This window comes from Chiloscyllium plagiosum, chromosome 28 (assembly GCF_004010195.1).
Source record: "Chiloscyllium plagiosum isolate BGI_BamShark_2017 chromosome 28, ASM401019v2, whole genome shotgun sequence".
In the NCBI taxonomy this organism is placed as follows: Eukaryota; Metazoa; Chordata; class Chondrichthyes; order Orectolobiformes; family Hemiscylliidae; genus Chiloscyllium; species Chiloscyllium plagiosum.
This window is the reverse complement of record NC_057737.1, coordinates 2334826-2358661: the sequence shown is the minus strand read 5'-3', so window position 1 is coordinate 2358661 and position 23836 is coordinate 2334826. Positions and strand designations below refer to the sequence as shown.

General features: G+C 42.7%; 1 protein-coding gene across 1 annotated transcript in view; it reads right to left on the bottom strand.

The window, feature by feature from the left end:
* Positions 1-10963: 10963 nt before the first annotated feature.
* LOC122563881 (sperm-associated antigen 5-like) overlaps positions 10964-23836 on the bottom strand; it is a 50447-nt gene continuing 37574 nt past the window's right edge. The window contains exons 16-21 of the mRNA XM_043718086.1: positions 21430-21562; positions 20445-20546; positions 19108-19260; positions 18055-18129; positions 14491-14571; positions 10964-11572 (exon numbers count right to left, since the gene is read on the bottom strand). Of these exons, the coding sequence (XP_043574021.1) occupies positions 11486-11572; positions 14491-14571; positions 18055-18129; positions 19108-19260; positions 20445-20546; positions 21430-21562 (631 nt within the window). The 3' untranslated portion in view covers positions 10964-11485. The remainder of the gene's footprint in view (positions 11573-14490; positions 14572-18054; positions 18130-19107; positions 19261-20444; positions 20547-21429; positions 21563-23836) is intronic.

The window sequence follows — 23836 nt, the reverse complement described above, 5'->3', positions numbered from 1 at the left end:
GAGCCTCATCTTTCTCCTGTCTAACTTCAAACGCTTTAGTCAAATTCTGCGAATTTGGAACTGCCTCTCTTATTCCTTTTAGAATCAGGTCTTTCAATTCCCTCATTTCTTCTCTATGCTCCGGGTTTTGATTTTCCCACTGGGGGTCTCTGAGGGGAAACTTCACCTCTCCCTGTCCAGCATCCCCATCTCCAATGGGATGTTCCCTGTCCCATATTTTAATGGATGCTCCTCGTATATGTCCCCTTTCTTCACCAGTAGATAGTATATTCAAAATAGACATTAACTCAGTCCACATATACTGACTGTGCCCCAAGAATTGATCAATTTGTTCAGACAACCCCACCAGATCCTCAACCAGGACCTTCATCTCCTTTTTAAATGTTCTGACCTCCCCACTGGTGAGGGGGACACTTAAAAACCCAATCTATTTGTCCCCTATGGGTACCTCCCGAAGGGGATAACTCTTTACATTCTTCCCCTTTTTCTGTTTTTGTTTCTCCCCCTTAGGCTTTGGTTTAGATACTCCGAGGCCTCCTCTACATCTACTTTATCTTCCCTTTCTTTTGTTGAGGATTGAGGGTCGGGAACAACAACGTCCCCGTCCACCGCCCCTTGATCCTCCTCTTGTGGGTCATCCCTTCCCTGTCCCTGTCTGTCTGTCTGTCTCTCCTCCTCCCCCATTTTCACCTAATCTGATTTTATGGTATGGGGGGGAGGGGGCAAGCAGCCAAGAGGATCCCAGGGACTGGGTGGGGCAGAGGGGGAATCCTTTGTCTTTACTCCCATCATTCCCAAACTGCCCTTCCAACAGGATGCATCGTCCGCCTCCTCTTGACTAAAAGATTGGTTTTTATTCACATACAACTCTAAATACTGACAGACCCAATCCTCGTCCGAACCACACTTTGGCCAGAAGACAGCCGGGCGAAGGATTGGTTCTTTGGTCCATACTAAACAACAATATTTAATCATTTTCTTTTTGTCTTTTACCCTTGTACAAGTGTTACTTGTCCATTCCCGCAATATCCTCCCCACGGACTTTCAGGAGGAATGTTACCAGGGACTTTTTCTTCCTTTACTCTGTGACAGTTACTCTGACTACCCCCCATTTCTTGGGGCCCTCGCCAGTCCCTCAGCAATTAAATACCCCTTTTCCCGGCCACCAAGACAATACTTAAAAGTCAGTTTTCTTACCCTGGTCTGTGCACAGAGTTGCCTGGCCCCTTTTTGTCGTATTTTCTATCGACCTCCTATCACTGTCTGATTCAGATGTCTCTCTTGTGGGGTTCGTACCAGTCACCCAAGGGAGCAGACCAAACCGGGACACGAGACCGCTCCTCAATTGGGAACGGGACGCGTGTTCCCAGTGTCCAGGGCCAGCCACTCCCCCCGGCGATGGAAGAACATCCCGGACGAGCCCCCAATCGTGAGAAACAAAGCTCACTCACTTCAATAATTTCAGTCCGAGACAAGATCTGAAGCAATCAGTATGTTTATTATACGCTTGCAAGCGTGGTGCCTGAAATAGACACACAGAGTTTAGCAAGTACCTATCTTATATAGGATTCACTACTCCAAACCCAGTGCCCATTACTATTGTTTATCTCTTGCCTTATCCGGCTTTGTGCATAACAAAGTACAAGTTTTACTCGGCCATTTCACCACATCCTGCTGTGGCCCATTGTTAGGTATATCCTTCTTCACTATTATCTACTTCCCCCACCTGTGACATTTTCTCTCTTTCCCCAACCATATTGATCCTTATGACCTTTTCATCGGGGTTTGTTTTTGTGTTTTTGCAAAAGTGGGAAACAGATGCTTATAACTACTGCTTGTACAAGCATATCTGGCTTAACCTACATCCTCACAGCACCTTATCTATTTGTCTACCATTGTTTGCAGGCACGTTTCATTCTTGCATTCACATTTTAGCTAATACAAAAACAGTTATATATTTCCTCCACATAGTTTTCATTCTTATTGACTCAGCTCTTGGGTTGAAACAATTATATACTGGTGTGAGTGCATTTACCTTGCATAAGTAATTATGATTGCAGAAGTAACACTACTTTACCTATATCCCACATGGAGGAAACCCACGCAGTCACGGGGAGAATGTGCAAACTCCACACAGACAGTTGCCTGAGGCGGGAATTGAACCCGGGTCTCTGGCGCTGTGAGGCAGCAGCGCTAACCACTGAGCCACCCATTCTCCCGGTGTCTGCGTGGGTTTCCTCCAGGTGCTTCAGTTTCCTCCCACAATCCAACGATGTGCAGGTGAATTGGCCATGGGAAATTGCCCAAGGTGTTGGGTGCATTAGTCAGGGTAAATATAGGATAGGGGAATGGTTCTGGGTGGGTTACTCTTCGGAGGGTTGGTGTGGACTTGTTGGGCTAAAGGGCCTGTTTCTATACTGTAGGAAATTTAATTTTACCTGGTCTGGTCTGTGGGACTCTAGACCACAGTGATGGGATTGATTTTAACTGCCCCCTGAGCATTTAGAGATGGACAATTCATGTTGGGAAAGCCAGTGACATTCACATCCAATGAATGAATAAACATCCCACCTGAACATAACAGTACCCTCACAATTGTGGATGACATCTAACTGCTCTCTGAAATGGCCAAGCAAGCCACTCAGTTCAGGAAGTTAATAAATATGACCTTGCCAGTCTCTTCCCTATCATGGAAAAACATTTTAGAAACCAAATCAGCCAAAAAATCTCGGAATAAACTGCCACCAAATTCCCTCAAACCATTCAACACCCAAACATCCACTCCCCGTCTGACAGAGGGATAATGACAACTCCAAAATATACATACAAAAAGCAATGTGCAGGAGAAATTCAGTAGATCTGCCATCAGAAGTATCACTGGACTCAAAACATTACATGTTTTTTTGTTTCAGATCTCCAGCATCCATAGAACATAGAAAAGTACAGTACAGGCCCTTCAGCCCTCAATGTTGTGCTAGCCCTCTATTCTACTCTAAGATCAAACTGACCTACATACTCTTCATTATACTATCATCCAAGAGTCACTTAAATGACCATAATGTATCTGACTCTACTACCACTGCAGGCAGTGCATTCCATACACCCACCACTCTCTGTGTAAAGAACCTACTTCTAACATCTCCCCTAAACCTTCCTCCAATCACCTCAAAATTATACCCCCTCATGATAAACATTTCCACCCTGGGAAAATGTCTTTGGCTATCCACTCGATGCCTCTCATCATCTTGTACCCCTCTATCAAGTCACTTCTCATCCTTCTTCACTCCAATGAGAAAAGCCCTAGTTCCCTCAACCTTCCTTCATAAGACATACCCTCCAGTCCAGGCAGCATCCTGGGATATGGGCCAGGTGCTGGCAGGTTGGACTAGATTGGGCTGGAATATCTGATCGGATGGACGAGTTAGACTGAAGGGTCTGTTTCCGTGCTATACATCTCTCTGCCTCTATGACCAGAACTGAACACAACATTCCAAGTGTGGTCTAATCAGGTCTTTATAGAGCTGCAGCATAACCTCGCGGCTCTCAAACTCAATACCCCTGCTAATGAAACACCATACGGCTTCTTAACAACCCTATCAACTTGGGTGGCAATTTTGAGGGATCTATGGACATGGTCCTCAAGATCCCTCTGTTCCTCCACACTGCCAAGAATCCTGCATTTAACCCTGTATTCTGCATTCAAATTCAACCTTCCAAAGTGAATGACTTCACACTTTTCCAGGTTGAACTCCATCTGCCACTTATCAGCCCAGTAGTGCACTTTGTCAATGTCTCATTGCAACCTACAACAGCCCTCCACACTATCCACCACTCCACCAACCTTCCTGTCATCAGCAACTTACTAACCCACCCTCCACTTCCTCATCCAAGTCATTTATAAAAATCACAAAAGAACAGAGGTCCCAAAACTGATCCCTGTGGAACACCACTGATCACCAAGCTCCAAGCTGAATACTTTCCATCTACTACCACCCTCTGTCTTCTATGGGCCAGCCAATTCTGTATCCAGACAGTCAGACTCCCCTGTATCCCATGCTTCCTTACTTTCTGAAGGAGACTACCATGGGGAACCTTATCAAATGCCTTGCTGAAATCCATGTACATCACATCCACTACTCTATCTTCACCAACATGTTTTGTCACATCCTTAAAGAATTCAATAAGGTTTGTGAGGCATGACCTGCCCCTGACAAATCCATGCTGACTATCTCTAATTAAACTATGGTTTTCCAAGTAATCACAAATCCTGTCTCTCAGATTTGCCCACCACTGACATAAGACTGACTAGTCTGTAATTCCCAGGATTATCCCTATTCCCTTTCTTGAACAAGGGAATAACATTTGCCACCCTCCAATCATCTAGCACTACTCTAGTGGACAGTGAGGACGCAAAGATCATCACCAAAGTCACAACAATCTCTTCTCTTGCATCCTGTAGTAACCTTTGGCATATCCCATCTGGCCCAGGGGATTTATCTATCAGCACATCCTTCTTCTTAATATCAACTTGTTCAAGCATATCAGTCTGTTTCACGGTGTCCTCAGAAACGTCAAGGTCCTTCTCAGTAGTGAATACTGAAGCAAAGTATTCATTAAGGACCTCCCCTACCTCTTCCGACTCCCTCCTCTATCCCTGATTGGCCCTACCCTCACTCTGGCCATCCTCCTGTTCCTCACATTAGTGTAGAATGCCTTCAGGTTTTCTTAAATCCTACCTGCCAAGGCTTTTTCATGCCCCCTTCCAGTTCTCTAAAGTCCATTCTTCAGTTCCTACCTGACTACCTTGTAACCCTCTAAAGCCTTGTCTGATCCTTGCCTCCTCAACCTTAAGTAAGCTTCCTTCTTCCTCTTGACTAGATGTTCCACATCCCTTGTCACCCAATGTTCTTTCACCCTACCATCCCTTCCTGACTTCAGTGGGACAAACCTGTCCGGCACTATCAGTAAGCGCTTCCTAAACAACCTCCACATTTCTGATGTGCATTTCCCTGAGAACATCAGTTCTCAGTTTATGCTCCCCAGTTCCTGACTAATAGGATTTTTATTCTCCCTCCCTGAATTAAATACTTTCCCATACCGTCTGCTCCTATCCCTCTCCATGAGTATAGTATCCACAGTTCTTTGTCTTACCCAAATTGCAAATACTTGAATAATTACATTTTTGATAAAGGAAAAGAAAGAAACAACTTGTTTACATGCATTTTTGGAAATAGTTTCACAAAGAGCCACATAAAAACCTCGGGAACAAACTTTTATGCTCAGGGCGGCACGTTGGCAAGCACTGCTGTCTCACAGCATCAGAGACCAAGGTTCAATTCCTACCTCAGGCGACTGTCTGTGTGGAGTTTGCACATTCTCCCCATGTCTGCGTGGGTTTCCTCCCACAGTCTAAAGATGTGCAGTAAGGTGAATTGGCCAGGCTAAATTGCCCGTAGTGTTAGGTGAAGGGGTAAATGTAGGGGAATGGGTCCGGGTGGGTTGCGCTTCGGCAGGTCGGTGTGGACTTGTTGGGCCGAAGGGCCTATTTCCGCACTGTAAGTAATCTTAAAAAAAAATAGGAGGATCAGCTTGGATAAATATGTGGCTTAAGGCCAGAAATAGAAAATGATTGTTTATCAGTCTTGGGCATGATAGACAATGGGGTTCCCTTTTTTTTGATATATTGGAACACAGAGTAAAATTTTGTTATTTACGATTACATTAAACTTGGAGGTGTGCCAGAGTGAGGATGATAGAAATCGATTGCAATAAAATATGGATATGCGAACAGAAAGGGCAATCAAGTGACAGATAAATTTAGAGGTGTGCTTTAATATGATAATCTTCATCACACTGGAATCTGGGGTCCATGTGCAAAAATAGCAAGAAATATTGAGAGAAATTAGCAAAGCATCTGAAATCTTGTGCTGAAGCAATAAAAACATTGAGTATAAAAAGTAGGTAGCTTAAGCTGATCCTTCATGGAGCTCTGTTAGACCACAACTGGAATATTGATCAATACACTTGAGGCAGGATGTGGGTTAAACAGAGAAATAGGCAGCATTCACTCTAATTTTCTTTCCAGCCGCATGGGTCTCTAAGGTCAATGTTACTATTAGTGTACTGACACTTCTCGCCATGCATCAAACCTTGGAGTGCCTGCACTTAAAGGGAGCCATTGGGAATGGGACTGACTAAATTACTCTACAGAGAATTGAGATGGCCTTGAAAAGCTGCATAACCTGCTTCTGTCCAGTGAGTGACAATAATGACACGTAACTCAGATCATCTAGAATACATCTATTTTTAGCTGTGGCATTCAATATCTTGCTGATTATTATTGTGCATTGGTTGGACACATTGATTGTTGACAGAGACTCCTCAATCTCTTCCATTCCTATACTTTGCAATTTTTGCACCATTGATGGGTTCCCTGACTTGTACTAATTTTCTTCCCACATGCAATACTTTATGCTTATTTGCAGTGTTTAATCTGACATTGTTCTGTTCACCCATGTATTTAGTCTGGCTTATTTTATTACTTGCAGTTCAGTGCACTGCCCCAGGACTTCTCTTCCTATCTCTATTATTGACATTTTTCAATGATTAAACCAAATTAGCCGTGGCAATGTATGTTTAGAGAAATGCATGAAGTTGAGGTACCTGGAGAGACTTGGTAAAGTAGGTGCATGAATCCTATGTGTAAATCTTTATTTTCACCATAAATATGGGTACTGATTCAATAATGAAGTGATTAGATGTAAAGGTACATTATGAAATGAGATTCATTGCCATGTTGTGGTGTAAAAGAAACATTTTAGTGGCTCCTGTAGTGCAGTAGTAGTGTCCCTATCTGTGAACAAGGAGGCCCAAGTTCAAGTACTTCCTACCCCTGTAAGACTTGTGTGTGTCATAACATCCTCAAACAAGTTAATTGGAAAGGTATTTTCTTAGTTTTCTAACAGTACATCATTTTCACCGGGCACCGAAGTCCAGCTTGATTTATAAATGCCCCACATTCTCCACCCTACTCTCTACAGCAAAAGATCCACTGCAGTGCCAAATCCCCTGAGGCTTGAGTTAAATATTCATAATGCAACAGCGTACCAGTCACTATGACATGGTTCTTTAGAATATTGTGTGTTCCTGGGATTAGACACCACTGAAATAAAATAGGAGTATGTCATTTAGCCCTCCCTGAGACAGGAATATGATCAGACACACTGCCCTATTCTGTATTCCTCCCACACCTTTTGATCTCTTTAGTTTGAAGAACTATTTTTAACTCCTTGAAAACATTCAATGCTTTGGCCTCAGCCACCTTCCGTGGCAGAGAATGCGACAGGCTCACTACTGTCTAGGTGAAGAAATTTTTCCTCATCTTACATTTAAATGGCCTACCCCATATCCATAGCTGATGAAAAACATAAAGCATGCCTGGGAGAGAAGGCAGAGTGGATCCAGATAAGGGACTCAGCCAAGAGTCATGCAACAAACTAAAGGCTACAATTGGTGGTGGATGACAATTTCCACGATGACACCTGTGTACAACTCAAAGGTTTTAGTGCTTTAAATTAATCAACAGGTGTCAACTATGTGTTGGTAGATATCATTTTCAGTTCAGAGTTAGAAAGTTGTGGGTCCAAGTCCCACTTAAAGGCATGATCCAGCCTGACATTTCAATGTGGAACTGAAGGAATGTTGCACTGTCAGAGGTAATACTTTTTAGTTGAGACATTGAATCAAGGTCCTCCTCATGTTCTTGGGTGCCTTAGAAAATATTAATCCCTCAAGCAATGTTGCTGTTTGCGGGAAACAACAAATGCTGGAGATCACAGTGGGTCAGACAGCATCCATGGAGAGACAGTAAGCTAACTTTCCAGTCTAGATGACTCATCCTCAGAGCTGAAGTGAATTGTGGAGGGGACAGCACTTATGCTATAGTTTTTGGGAGGAGAGCGCGCACAGTGAAGAGTGTGGGGGATGGGTGTAGGGTGCTGCTGGAGAAAAGGTGTTGATAGATCAGATTAAGTGATTAGAATGTGAGAATACCAGAACAATAGTGTCTCTAACTACCTGAGTGGAAAGTACACAGTCCCATTGGGGTGAGTGGAGGGGTGATTCCTCTGAAGCCTTCCACCACATTGTCAATTTCCAGTTCCCTGCCCCTAACTGTCTCCTGTTCAACATGGACGTCCAATCCCTCTACACCTCCATTCCCCACCAGAATGGTCCGAGTGCTCTCGGCTTTGCCCTCGACCAGAGACCTGAACAATCCCCATCCACCACCACCACTCTCCTCCTCCCCCCACCCCTCCACTTGGCTGAACTTGTTCTCTCACTGAACAATTTCTCCTTTAATTCATCTCACTTTTGACAAGTCAAAAATATGAGCACTCACATGGTTCCAAGCTTTGCCTGCCTCTTCATGGGGTATGTTGAATGATTCTTATTCCAGTCTTACACTGGTCCCATTCTCCCAGTTCCTCAGCTGATGTTGCAACCATTCGGATAAAGCCAGTTTACAAAACATCATTGCTGACATGGCTTACTTCTTCCATAGGTAAAAACAATGACTGCAGATGCTGGAAACCAGATTCTGGATTAGTGGTGCTGGAAGAGCACAGCAATTCAGGCAGCATCCGAGGAGCAGCAAGATCGACATTTCGGGCAAAGCCTGAATTGCTGTGCTCTTCCAGCACCACTAATCCAGAAACTGTGGTTTACTGCCCACTGTGGTTGACAGGGCCCTCAACCGCATCTGACTGATCAATTGTTCTTCTGTCTGCCACAACCCCCCCCCCCAAAAGAGGACTGTCTGTCCTTTCCAGTCTGGCAGTTAGACTCATGATTGTTCTGCCATTCTCACATTCTAATAATTTAATCCAAACTATCAAAATCTTTTCTCCAGTAGCATCCTATACCCACTATCTCCCATGTTCCCCTCTCAAAATAAACTATAGCAGTATCTTCCACACTTCACTTCAGCTCTGAAGAAGTCATCTAGATATTAGCTTGCTCTCTCTCCCCCCCCCATGAATGCCGACTGATCCACTGTAATCTCCAGCCTTTGTTGTTTTCAGTACAGGTTCCAACATCTGCAGTAATTAGCTCCTACATTGCTGTTTGCAGGATCTTTGCTGTCTTTATTCTAACCCTTGTGTTTCCCTGCATTACAATAGAATCCACACTTCAAAAAAAGCAAGTCTCTCTTGCAATTTGAAGGAAACCTACATTGAAAACTGAGGCTGGCTATGCTGTGATCAGGTGAGGCAGCAAATTTAATCAATGTATAGTTGACAAAACAACCAGGGTTTATCGAAATTGGTAGATCACAGGAGGAAGGGAGACTGTCTGTTAAAGATAAAGAGTGTGATAGAGGAACATCTCTGTTTTGATAGATTTTAAAGTAGTTTCAGTTAAATAGGCCATGTCCTTCTTCAGCAAGTTTTAAAATAGAGGGCTCAGGTGGCACCGTGTCTGAGAAATTAGAAAATGTCTCTGTTCAGAAACCAATTAAGTCAAAGTTCCTTTGGTGGCTGCACTATTTGAAATGTTGATTTGGTGGATTGACAGTAATATGGATGACACTGTTCTGAGAATAGGGAACTCTTAAGGGAACCTTTTCAAAGGGGAAAGAAAAGAATCAATTTCCAGAAATTAATACCTTGCTCTGTAAACCATAAAATTGAACTATGATGACAGTCATTTCTTTTCAAGTAATAAGAGATGCAGCATAATCCATGGGCTAGGTGGCAATTGTTAGTTTTCAGCTGTTAAAAGCATCTAAAGTGGCTGGAAGCACTTTGTTTCCAACCAGAAGATGTCCCAATGTTCCATAAATGGAAGTTCTGTCATCAGCCTCACAAACATGTCAACATTTCTGCATCACTCTTTTTTCCCCTCTTCAGAAAATTCTGTATGACCCATGGTGTCCTTTTTCTAGGCAGTAGGGATGTAGACACTATGCAGCAGACTCATTATGGTTGTTACAGAAGCATTGGTTGTCCCACTAATTGTGATTACAGGATTTCTAATCTTTGCTGCTCCACCTTGCTGACCAGTGCTAGGTCTGGACAGGACTGTTTCAAGATGCTGTTACTTTCCAGTGCGGGACACCAGTTTGAAAGTGGCACACATTCTGAAGACTCCCCCACTTCCTGCTCTCCCAGGAGACTCCACTGGGGCAAACCTGCTGTAATGTAAAATCCAGGAAATTCCTACTTCACAGTGATTCCAGATGCCCTCAAATTTGAAACTCTAATCTCCATCTCACATTGTTGGAGACACTCCCTGTACATGTGATCCCACAGGAAGTGTCCAGAAATTCTAAATGGCGCAGGAATTACTGCCTTGCCTTGATTGTAACTGTATTCTCTCTTTTAGAATCTAGTTAAAAGATTCATTTCAATTAGTATTTGTTGACATTTGTACAGGTTCCTTCTGACTGCTGTAGTGAACTCTGTACCTGTAATAGTCCACATTAACAAAAAATTCCTATACTAATGCTGACAATAACTCAATGGAGCTGAATCACTCCTACTGACAACAATTACTAGTTCTAACCAGTCACCTAGCTAAATCTGTGACTATTGCAAACAAACAGCTTGTTTACCTGCTGACTAATGCTGGAAAGGTTCACATTAGAGTCAATTTGCAAGTGAAATCCTAAATGCAAAACTGAACAAAACCTCAAGAAAGAGAGAAATTCTTAAATGAACGGCATTTGAGCCAGTACTGTCCACAGCAGATACTGTATGACCAGTTCCTTCAGTGATCGATCTCATGGATGTTGCTGTGCAGTTTTGTTTGACACTGAAAATGTTCTTCCAGAGACAGAAAGGGACATAGTATTTAGTCACAGGAAGGGATTATAGGTTAGTGAGAAAAAGTGAAAAGTAGATTAGTCTGAACCAGTGGCACTAGAAAATGAATTGTTGCAAAACAACATGCAGTATAAACAGCAATTAGACAAATCACATCAACCAGAAGTTCCACCTTTTATTTATAAATAATACTTTGCTTGCCATTTACACAGTTTGCAGGGGTTTTGGTGCTTCAAAGCATGAACTGAATCAGAGGTACACAATGAAGATCTATGTTTTGCAATACAGAACTTTAATCTTGCTGAACAGAGACATGTGGCTAAATTGTGTGTCTCTTCTGTTCATCAAGACAAACATAAGAATGCCAACTTTAAACAACAACAACAATTTATACCACAGGAGAAAAGGGATGGATTGATGGATTGGCCAGTCAACTTTGATTTTCAGCCAAAACAACTGGGCTCCCCATAGTTCCAGATGTTTCAAAGATGACAACTGACTTGAACATATTACACTCGTGTACAGAGGATTGGTCCCAGAAAATGAATATATTACTGAGTCAGAAAATGTCACCATAACTTTACCCTATGTGTCACTCCTAGCTGCAACTACTGTTCGTTCCTTTCCCCTCAAAGTGATCAGTGGGTGAAACACCACCTCTATGCTTCTATATCTTCTCCAAGATCAATCAGGAGACTCCTCAGCTCTACTGAGCTTGCAACAACATTGGGCACGGACAGGAGAACCTGCAATACAAAAAAACAAAGTGAAATCTGTGCAAGGAAAAAGGAAAAATTTAAATCAAAGAAGAGATGCAAGCCAGCTGAAGCAATATCCAAAACTAAACAAAGGATTTGGATTTCAGGCAGAACCATGGCAAAAGACCTTTTAGTATCCTTTTAATTTTACTGTGGCTCCATTGAGATGGGAATCTCAGACTGTGAGCAGAAGTTACCACGTTAATTGAATTCTAATTTCAGTCCTTTTCTCTGTAAAGTAGCTAATTCAGTCACTATCCTGGGAACTCTAATTCCCCCTTAGCCCTCATGACCCACGTTTGATAAGATCACATACATTTTACATAATTAGATCAACAAACTCCAACAGGATTGTGTCTTTCAGTCATTCTCCTGGCCCTAGGAAGCCCCTATAATCAGCGCAGGGCCTGACCTGGTTGCAATAACATCCAGATTTCCCTTTAAGTCAGGAGATCATTGGTGTAAGTTTCACTCTGAACAGTTAAGCACTTAATCTCACTTGAAAGGAAAAAGCAGCAGGAGTAGGTCCATCAGCCCCACCGACCCAAGATAATAGCAAGTAGATTAGATTCCCTACAGTGTGGAAACAGGCCCTTCAGCCCAACAAGTCCTCCAAAGAGTAACCCACCCAGACCCATTTCCCTCTGACAAATGCACCTAACATTATGGGACAATTTAGCTTGGCCAATTCACCTGACCTGCACATCTTTGGACTGTGGGAGGAAACCGGAGCACCCGGAGGAAACCCATGCAGACACGGGGAGAATGTGCAAACTCCACACAGACAGTCACCCAAGGCTGGAATCGAACCTGGGACCCTAGTGCTGCGATGCAGCAGTGCTAACCACTGAGCCACCGTGCTGCCAAATAGTCAAATCATAGTTGCAATGTTCTAGAATCATTGTTAAACCAAGAGATTCTAGTCCATTATTGTAACTCCCTGTCAAGTGAATTAGAAAAAAATAGGCAAGCAAATATCTTCGAGGTAAGAGAGAGGCTTTGTTGCCCCTATTTCTGGAATACCTGGATTTATGGGCCTTGTGTGATGACTGACTAGCATACTTTTCTGGTCTTGGTTTCGGATTCCAAAACACTGAGTTAGAAGGAAGAAAAATCTTCCAAACTCGCATTAAACCTGCTAGTCTGTCTCCTGGTTGAAGTAATTAGGAACCAGATAGTTTCAACATGTCAGCATTTTGACAACTTTATAAACCCTCGGAAGCTGACCTATCATTACTTTCTAAAGACTCAAAACCACCATGTTATCCATCTGAACCAAAGCTGACTTGGAAGACCCTCCACCTGCCCACTGCTATCAGCAAGAAACCCAGTGGACTGAGACAGTGTTTGTCAAATTCTATTGTTTTATTTCCAGACCAATATCAAAAAGGATATTTTTCTTTTGCCCATATGAAAATGTAAGAGTCTTTCTTGCGCTTTGAGTATGTTTGTGTTGAAATTAAAAGGAAACTTGTTCTGCTTCTGGATTATAATTTACATGTTAATCAGATACCACTTACTTTCAGAAATAAGTTTTATTTTCTAACAAATTATAGAATCCCTATAGTGTGGAAAAAGGCCAATTAGCCCCAAGTCTGCACAGACCCTCCAAAGAACATCAAAGTTTTCTGTTTTGCACTAATCTGCAAGAATATCAATTTTAACTGCATGGAAAGTTCAGATTGACTGGCAAGTGGACTCCTTGTTGAGGCATTGCCATAGACAATGTACCAATGATGATGATTAACTTGGCTTTGTTTAAATTTTAACCCAGTCAGATTGAATCTGAATGATCAGGAACATTCTGAGAAATTAGCCAGCAAATGGCTGTCACCTACTTGCTGAGGTGAAACAGGCAGTGATGTGGAAAGATCAATGATTGTCTCAAAGGAACATTCTCTCACCATCTTGAAACAAAGGCTTTTGGTGAGAAGACCATAAGCAGCAGTAGTAGTGGTAAAACCCCGGCCTTGAAGAACTTAGTGCCTTAGGCAGCCTGTCCTCACGACTACACACCTCTCAGTTCAGTCAGAAAGAGGATCAGGGATTTATTTAACAAAACAGGCAACAGGTATTTTCAAATATCAAGACAGTGTATAAGGAATGAACTCCAAAACCAGCTCATTGGAATCTGATCTACATAATATTAAGCACTTTTTCTACCCTACTCAATGCTATTATACGGATGTATCTATTTTTCACCCTCAAGTTCCCGTAGGAAAAATGGTCAAAAGGTTCCAGTTTTCTCACTATCAGTTGACCTCAACTAAAAATCAGATTAACGAATCATTAAACTCATTATTGTTCACAAGATCTTGTTGTGCAAGGATGGTTGACCCTCTGGCCTACAATGGTGCCCACACAACAAAAGTAATCTCTCTGGCTGTGAAGCTCTTAGGACCAGCCCAATGGCATTTTTAAAAATATTTTTTCAGAGGAAGTGGGCAATGCTGGTGAAGCCAACCTTTACTTCTCATCCCCAAATGCTCTCAAGAAGGTGAGCTGCCGCTTTGAACTGTTCCACTCCATGGAGCAAACACATTAAAAGCTCCGTGTAAATCCTGAAATCCTTTGATCTTCTGGGTTATTTTACATTTCCACATAGAGACACCATTTCCAGATCTGTTGACAACTCAGTTTCCTGAATCCCACTGTTAATGTAACTGTGAGCCCAAGGACAATTCTGAATCCCACTGTTAATGTAACTGTGAGCCCAAGGACAATTCTGGCAACAGGGAACATCAAAGACAGGGTGCAACAGCAAAGACTACCAGAGATGAGATGAGAGAGATATCATTTGAATCCTCTTGGGGGACTGATACCGAAAGCTTCTTCAGTTCTTTGGACCACTACCCTACCCGCCTCAAAACCAATTATAGCATTACCATCATTTCTCTGTAACTTACTAGTCTGACATGCTCAATCAGGTCGTCGAGTTTAGCCAACTCTGCCTCTGCTTTCTGATAATTTTCTTCAAGGATCGTTTTCTAAAAGTGGCAAGAACAGAAAGTAGGTGTTATTGATGACACACATGCCTATTTGTCTTATACCAAACCTCTAAGATCCTTTAAAATCAAGAAACTGAGTGCAGCATTCTGGATTGATACAGTGAATTACGTTGCTCGACATATCAGGAGAGCAGTACCCTTAATGATGGGATCTCCAAACCAATCATCACTCTTAGCAATTTTTCCAAATTGGTCAAGTTGGGTTGAGGAACAAATTATGACACTTTGTATTTATCCTGCACCTTTAACATTAGTCAGCGTCCAGCTGCAGCTCCTCTGCTTGCCAGGTCCTCTTCCTTTTCGTTGCCTCTTTTCTGCAGTTTTTACCCCCCCCCCCCAACCCAACTTTTAATTTCTGAGACTACCCTACCCGGGAGGAGATGGAGGGCAGTCTGAGCCCTGGAGGCAGCCAAGCCTCATGTTCGGATGTCCAAAGGGCACAAACTGGAATGAAAAAGACTGCAATATGAGTACTTTTACAGATATTTTTTATTCTTATTCTGGACTTGGAGTAAGTCGAGTACTTTTTAAAACTTTGTATTGCTATGAGAGTCTTTTTTTAAAGCCTCTCTGAATTCTGTAACAAACACAGAAAAGTATCTGTACCTAAGATGGTGCAGAAAGGTGACATTACAAACTTTTCACTGCACTCATTCAAGTGCACGTGACAATAAAGGCTATTCTATTCAAAGATGCTTCTTAATAGCAGAGTCAGCCATTTCAACCACTTCAGGAGGTATTAGGATAGCTGACCAAAACGTTGGTCAAACAGGTGGACTTTAGCAGGGAAATTCTAGGCAGCTGAAGGCACAGCCGCCAATAGTGGAATGGTGAAAATGGAGGTTGAACTAGCAGTATTACAGATTCTCAATTATCAAATCCTCCTTGGGGTGCTGCGGGAATGGGAATCTATACTACCAGGAACAAAGAACAAAACAGCATGGCACAGGAACAGGCCCTTCAGCCCTCCAAGACTGCACCGACACATTCTGTCCTTCCATACTAAAACTGTCTTCACTTACAGGATCCATGTCCCTCTATTTCCTTCCTATTCATGTATCTGTCCAGGTGCTTCTTGAATGCTGCTATTGTGTCTGCTTCCACCACCACCTCTGGCAGCATATTCCAGGTAATCATTACCCTTTGTGTGAAAAACCTGCCTCGCACATCTCTTTTAAACTCTCTTCCCCCACCTTGATACTGTATCCGCTGGTAATCAACCCCTCCACCCTGGGAAATTGCCTCATACTTTCCACTCTATCTGTGCCATTCACAATCTTATGAACTGCTATCAGTCACCCCTCAACCTCCTGTGTTCCAGTGAAAACAAACCCAGTCTATCCAACATTTCTTCATAGCTAAACCATACCAGGCAATATCCTGGTAAACCTTTTCTGTACCCTCTCCAAAGCATCCACATCCTTCTGGTAATGTGGTGACCAGAACTGTACACAATATTCCAAATATGTCCTAACTAAAGTTCTATAAAACTGCAGCATAACCTGTCTATCCTTATACTCAATGCCCCTTCCATTCAAGGCAAGCATGCCATAGGACCTTTAGCAAACTGCACTGTCGCTTTCAGTGATCTGTGAACTTACACACCCAGATCCCTCTGCATATCAATACTCCTAAGGGTTCTGCCATTCAATGTATAATTTCCAACTGTACTTGACCTTTGAAAAAGCATGACCCTCACATTTGTCTGGATTAAACTCCATCTGCCATTTTTCTGCCCCTGCCTCCAACTGATCTATATCCTGCTGTATCTTCTGACAGTCCTCCTCACTATCTGCAACTCCACCAGACTTTGTATTGTCTGCAAACTTGCTAATAAGAGCTAAGCGATCTCACAACCGATAGATCAAATCTAAGCTCTGCAGTCCTGCCACACTCAGTCATGAATGGTGCTGGACGATTAAACAACCGAGGAGGCTCCACAAATATCCCCATCCTCAACGATGGAGGAGCCCAGCACAGCAGTGCAAAAGATATGGCCGAAGCTTTCACAGCAATGTTCAGCCAGAAGTGCTGAGTGGATGATCCATCTCAGCCTCTTCCAGTGGTCATCAGCATTACAGATACCAGTCTTCAGCCGATTCGATTCACTCCATTTGATAAGAAGAAACAGGTGGAGACACTAGATACTGCAGGGGCAATGGGCCCTGATCACATTCAAGCACCACACAAATGTCAGACAGTGACCATCACCAATAAGAGAGAATCTAACCACCACCCCTTGATATTCAACAGTGTTTAGCATCACTGAATCCCCCACTATCAACATCTTGGGAGTTATCATTGACCAGAAACGCACTGGACTCACCAAATAAACAGTGACTACAAGAGCAGATCAGAAGTTAGGAATACTGCAGCAACTAACTCCCCTCCTGACTCCCCAAAGCCTGACCACCATCTACAAGGCACAAGTCAGGAATGTGATGGAATACTCCGCACTTGCCCTGGATGGGGGCAGCTCCAACAACACTCAAGAAGCTTGACACCTTCCAGGACAAAGCAGTCGGCTTGATTGGCACCACATCCACAAACACCCACTCCCTCCAACACTAATGCTCAGTAGCAGCTGTGTCTACCATCTACAAATGCACTGCAGAAATTCACCAAAGATCCTCAGACAGCACCTTCCAAACCCATGACCCACTTCCATACAGAAGGACAAGTGCATCAGCGACATGGGAACACCAGCCCCTGAAGGTTCCCCTCCAAGCCACTCACCATCCTGACTTGGAAATATATCGCCACTCCTTCATTGTTACTGGGTCAAAATCCTGGAATTTCCTCCCTAATGGCATTATGGGTCAACCTACAGCAGGTGGACTACAGCGGTTCAAGAAGGTAGCTCACCCCCACCTTCTCAAGGGGCAACTTGGGACAGGCAATAGATGCTGGCCAGCCAGCAACGCCCACATTCCACAAAATGAAGAAAGAAAAAAAAATCCTGCAGTCCCCTGAGAGTTCATATAGGTCTAGGAAATGTTCAAAATGTGTATCTCAGTATGTCACGCAACAGGGATATCCAGATAAGTAGTACAACAGAAACTTGTGAATAGAATACACTAGTGATGATTTCAGGCAAGCAAATGACTAGCACTTGGAGTTAGGATACATTCAATCTTGAAGAACATGAAAAAGATAAAATGGGAACTATCGATTTGAAAATTAGGTTTTAAAACACTGGAGGCAGAGGGAATCAGTTTAAAGTTTGTGGGATGGGAAAGGACCAGAGAAGTTGGATGCAATGAGACTGCACAGAGGACAAATGAGTTGGAATAGTGTAGATTCGAAAATCTAGAATTGGGAGGAAAGAATGAGCAGAAAAAAGAAAGCATTGACTGTAATGGTATGGATAAGAGAGAGTTGAGGATGGGAGCACCAGAACCAGGAAGGAGACAGATACAGGCTGTACTGCTAAGCCACATAATATCACAAAGTGCAACTCACATGATTATACATTTTCACCTTCAGTTCCTGCATATCAATGTCCTTCTGTACATAAGCCTCTCGTAGCTTCCTCACCTTAAAAGTATAGAAATAAATAGCAAAATTAAGATCACTCATTTCCCTGGCAGGGATCAACTGAGACAGTGTAGTTTATTTCTTTAAGCTGTGGTGGAGGGCCAATGACTTGGAGTTTCTGAGTTCTGTTCCTGAACATAGTGGCTATTAGTCTTCTGTGCCAGCCTCCCTCTGAAATTCACAAACTTAACTTACAGTGGGGCATAGCGCCTCTGCTCAGATAATTAAGCACAACTGGGCAGTACGGGGCTGTACTTCAGTCATACAAGAGGATGATGGCATTGAACAAACAGGGTACTGAACAAAATAAAATCCCCACTGACTCACATTGAATCCTTCTGCCTGCACGTGTTATTTACTGCCACAATGAGTGTCCTAGTCCTGAGATTTAACAGATCCAACACTCCCAACCTAATGTTGTTATCCTATCAAGGGGCAAACATATTTGTCACATTTCATTCTCCAGTTACCACGAGAAGACAGGATTCAAGAGTAAGCAGGTTTGGCTAGTACGACACTGTCGGGTTAAACTAGACAACAGTCAGCAGCTTCTTCAGATTCTTCAAAAGGGCTATACTGACAATGACTAGAGAGATCAAGTGGCTACATTTTTGGATTAATACGCCACATAAGACAAATGTAAAATCCCACCTTGGGTGTTTGAGAATTTGGAAGTCGGTTGATTAAAATTCAGAAAATTAAATAACAGCATGGGTAAATACTATTCTTGAAGTTGTTGACTGGTTGTCCAAATACATCTGGCTTCCTGATATCTTTCGGGGAAAGAAATTTGCCACTTTAACTTGTAACTCCACACCAACTGTTTCAATAGGGAATTAGCAATAACACCTTACCAGGGATACCCACACCAAGACTTTTTAAAAATTATATTAAATTGCTTTCCTACAGAGCTGCACCCAACCAGTGTTGGGAAAAAGGATCATCAGCATCTCTCCCATAACACAAGGAGCTTCTTACTTGGTAATGAAGTTCTACTTTCTCTTCAAGCCAGTTCGTGTTGAGTACTCCACCTGAGGTCTGTAGTTTGGTCAACTCTTCACGGCAGGTTTCAGCCTCACACTCAGAGCGCTGGAGTTGCCGTTTCAAACCAGTGACTTCTTCCTTCATGGCCTGAAATACACCAACTTTCATCATTTTATTTACACCACAATTTTGGGATCAAACAATTCTTATTAAGGTCTCAACTTGTTTGCAGCCAACATTAATCCTGGTGGGTTTTAAAAACCCTCAGACCCAGACTGTCTTTAAGGTCTCTGTTTGAGCATACTATAGATACATACAAGAACCTGTTTCATCAAAACATTTCCAGAGGAGGTACAAATGCAAGTTAGAATAGAGTAGAAGTTATTACCACAATGAATACACCCAGGACAAAAATGGGAATAATGGGAAACTCGCCACTAGCAAGTGTAAATATTGCACCTACAAGTGTAGATCCGAAGCTAGGAATTCTGCAGTGATTAATTTACCTGCTGTCTTCCCAACGCCTGTCCACAGGCACAAGTCAGGAGTGTAACAGAATATTCTCCTCTTGCCTGGACAAGTGCAGCTCTAACATTCCTCAAGTTGCTTAAGTTCACCCAAGACAAAGTCATTTTCTAGATTCCCACTTCATTCATTATTTTAAACATTCATTCTCTCCGCCAGTAGCAAGTGACAGTAGTCTATACCATCAAAATACAAAGCAAAAACTCACCAAGGCATGTCCAACAGCATTTTACAAATCTGTAAACTCTGCCTACAGCTTGTAAGCACATAGGAAAAACACAACAAACTGCAAGTGAGCCTCCAAAACACACGTCATCCTCATCTGGAACTTTATTCCTTCAGTATCATTGGGTCAAAATCCTAGAGCTCCCTCCTAACACCACTATGGGTGTGTTTACATTACATGAATTCAGTTCAAGAAGGCAACTGATCACCTCTTTCTGGGTAATTAGGGATGAGAAGTGAACAGTGTCTTTGCTAGTAATGTTCACATCCCCAGAACAAAGACTGTTTTTTCTAATAAAAACAAGGGCTCATGTGAAACAGGACAGATATAGTGAAGCTTCCTTGGCACAGTCTTAAACATTGATTTAATCTCAACTCAGAATGTGAATGTGACCTCCCCACTTCCCATTAAATGGCAATTTAAGGCTGCACTGAACAATACTGTAAATTTTCAACCAGAGGGCCTCTGGACTGACTGCAGACTCAGCAGATGTGAAATAAATAATTTTCATTCCCGCGGCCTGCTGGATCAAAGGAATGAGTTGAGCGCATCTTTACATCTGTGAGCGAGAAAGTCTTACCAAAAACTCGGTGTGTTCTTTCAAATTAGTCTCCATCTGCTTATTGAATTCAAGGATTGTTTCATCCTGAAGACTTACAGCATTCTTCAAATCAGAGGTAGTCTGTGAAGTAGAATAAAATCAAGCCGTCAGCCTCATTATTCACTCTCCCATCACAACAATTGATCTCGGTGAGCTGCCAGGACCTTGAATCATTGCATTCAGTTATAATGAAACTGCTCAACTGGTGTTCAGCAACCTCTGCATCGTAGCCAGAGGTCAGGGAGACTGCAATGCAATGTTACAGCAACAAAGTACCCGAGACCATTGCTTTAAACTGGAACTGCCGAGACACCCTCCAGTCGCTGTAGCTTGACAACAATGTTTAAACATAGGCAATTACTAGCCACTGTCTGCAGAAATAATAGTTTAGTTTAAATGCAAAACTCAAAACAAGAGAAACAAAGAATAAAATTGGGAGAAAAATCTCCAAGTGAAACATCAATTAAATAACATAAAACCATTGTATCCTGGGTAATCGAGAAAAGAAAATTCCAGAAAAAAGAAATGATGCTTATACAGCTGAGAAGGGAGAGAAGAAAACACGGACCCCAGGAATTGAAACACAGGAGGGTGAAACGAGGACCTAGCTACAGTTACTGAGACTAAAACATTGCAGTTTGATGAGAGACAAAAAGAGATACTGTTCTTGAAGATTGTGTTGAGGTTCATGGGAGCTGACTTGGTGAAAAAGGAAAGGAAGGGGCAGTTTAACAATAAAAAACAAATCACAGAACACAGATTTGGATCACCCTAAACGACAGGGCAGAGGTGTACATGTCCCATGCACCAAAGTCCATAACCATTTTAATTCCAGCAGAAAGCCAGTTTCAGCCAATTCACAGAATTCCTTGAAACAGAGTTTCACGTGTACTTGAATGTTTCTGCACCAGTGTCTGTGTTAATCGGAGTCTTCATATAGACAAATTCACATCACATTTCTCACCTTAACATGCGCCTGAAGATCTCGGTTCAGCCTTCTGTTCTCAGTTTCCAAGGTCAGAACCTTGCTCTGTAGACTGCTCAATTCTGACCAGTTCTTGCTGAACGTGGCCCTCCTTTGCTCTCTCATTGTAGATCTGAGAGAGAAAAAAAAAGAAATGGAAGGAGCTTGAGTCCCAGAGCTCAGTTTACCACAGAATTGTTATGGTGCAAAAAAAAGGCTATTCAGCCCATCATGCCTGCACTGGGCTTCAAATTAGCTTCATTACTAAATTCCCTATACTGATGCACATCATTTCTAACCAAATAAATATCCAATGGCCTCTTGAATGCCTCAGTTCAACCAGCCTCAAGCACATTTCCCATGCCATGTATGTTCCATGCCCTAATCATTCACTGTGTGAAAATGATGTTTCTCAATACTTTGAATCGATGCCCTCTCATTCTTGTTCCTTTTATGAGAGGAACACCTTGTCCCTATCTATTACATCTAGCCTGCTCATGGTTTCCACCTCTATGCAATATCCTCTTCAATCCAAGACAAACAGTCCCAACTTCAATCTATCCTCATCATGCAGTTTCTCATCCCTGGAACCATTCCTGTAAATTACTTAAGCCCTCTCTCCAATGTATTCACATCTTTCCTATAATGTGGCACCCACACTGTACACAATAGTCCAGCTGAAGTCTAACAAATGTTTTGTACACGTTTATCAACTCCTTGCTCTTGTACAATATGTGCCTGTTAATTACCCAAGGATACTGTGTGCTTCATGAACTGCTTTTCTAATCTGTCCTGCGACCTTTAATTATCGGTATACCAAGATCCCTCTGCTCCTGCACCCCATATCTTATATTGCCTTTCAATGTTCTTCTGACCAAAGTGCATCACTTCGTGCTTTTCTGCATTGAATTGCACCTGCCACCTACACCAACTTGTCAATCTCTTTTGGAGTTCCACAATGGTCTCCTCACAGTTTACAATTCTTCCAAGTTTGTGTCATCTGCAAACTTTGAAATAATCCCCTGCACAGTACCAACCCCTGGGGAACTCTACTACAAACCCTCCTCCAGCCTGAATAACACCCAGTGAAAATTACTCTGCTTCCTATCATTAAGCCAATTTTGTATCGACTGTTGTCCTTTATCTTTTAAAAGCCATGAGCTGTAATTTTCTTCACAATCCTGTTGTGTGCTGTTTATGGGTAGCAAAGGGAAAATAGTCGACAGTGTTCCAATGCAGGTGACTCCAGACTGTGCTCAGTAATGCCTGCATAAAATAGGCCTTTGTCATGTGCGCCTTCACTTCTAACATCTGTCTCAGCTCTTGGAGGATACACAATCCCCTCACTGAGTGCACTATAAACCATTAAGCAGAGAAAGGCTGGAGAGAAACACATGCAGTTAAAAGGCCTAACCTGGTTTGGAGAGGAGCATCTCCCTGGGGAGCTTTGGCTCCAAAGCTGGGCTGAACAGTTGGCAGATGGGGAGGATTAGAGAGCCAGCAGGAGACAGATCATGCTCACTTCCCAATTTTCAGCTTCACAAATCAGACTGTGGAATTGTCCGGTGAGCAGCTAATCTGTAGTGATGTGAAGGCTCCTTGTTGTCCTAGCCTATACTAAATTCACCAAGATCAGCTTGGACACTCCAGATGGCCTTACTGTTCATGAGATAGGGAATTGAGGGTAAGAGCAGGCTACAGCCAAGCATCCTGTTTCTAATCTGTGTCCAGGAACCCTGGATCATGTTTTAATAAGATGGACCACAGCGAAGAAATAATAGAATAAAACTAACACACAACAGAGAATAATCTGTGATGAAAGACCAGATGTCACCAACTGGTATTAACAGTGATGCCATCAGATTAGTATCTCATCACACCGTTCGAAACTTCAATACCTGATTTCACTCATCGGTAATGAAGGCATTTCAAACTTAAGACCATAAGACATAGGAGCGGAAGTAAGGCCATTCGGCCCATCGAGTCCACTCCGCCATTCAATCATGGCTGATGGGCATTTCAACTCCACTTACCCGCATTCTGCCTTGAAGACATTTAGCGTCCCGGCCTCCACAGCACTCTGTGGCAATGAATTCCACAGGCCCACCACTCTCTGGCAGAAAAAATGTCTCCGCATTTCTGTTCTGAATTTACCCCCTCTAATTCTAAGGCTGTGTCCACGGGTCCTAGTCTCCTCGCCTAACAGAAACAATTTCCTAGCGTCCACCCTCACCAAGCCATGTATTATCTTGTAAGTTTCTATTAGATCTCCCCTTAATCTTCTAAACTCCAATGAATACAATCCCAGGATCCTCAGCCGTTCCTCATATGTTAGACCTACCATTCCAGGGATCATCCGTGTGAATCTCCACTGGACACGCTCCAGTGCCAGTATGTCCTTCATGAG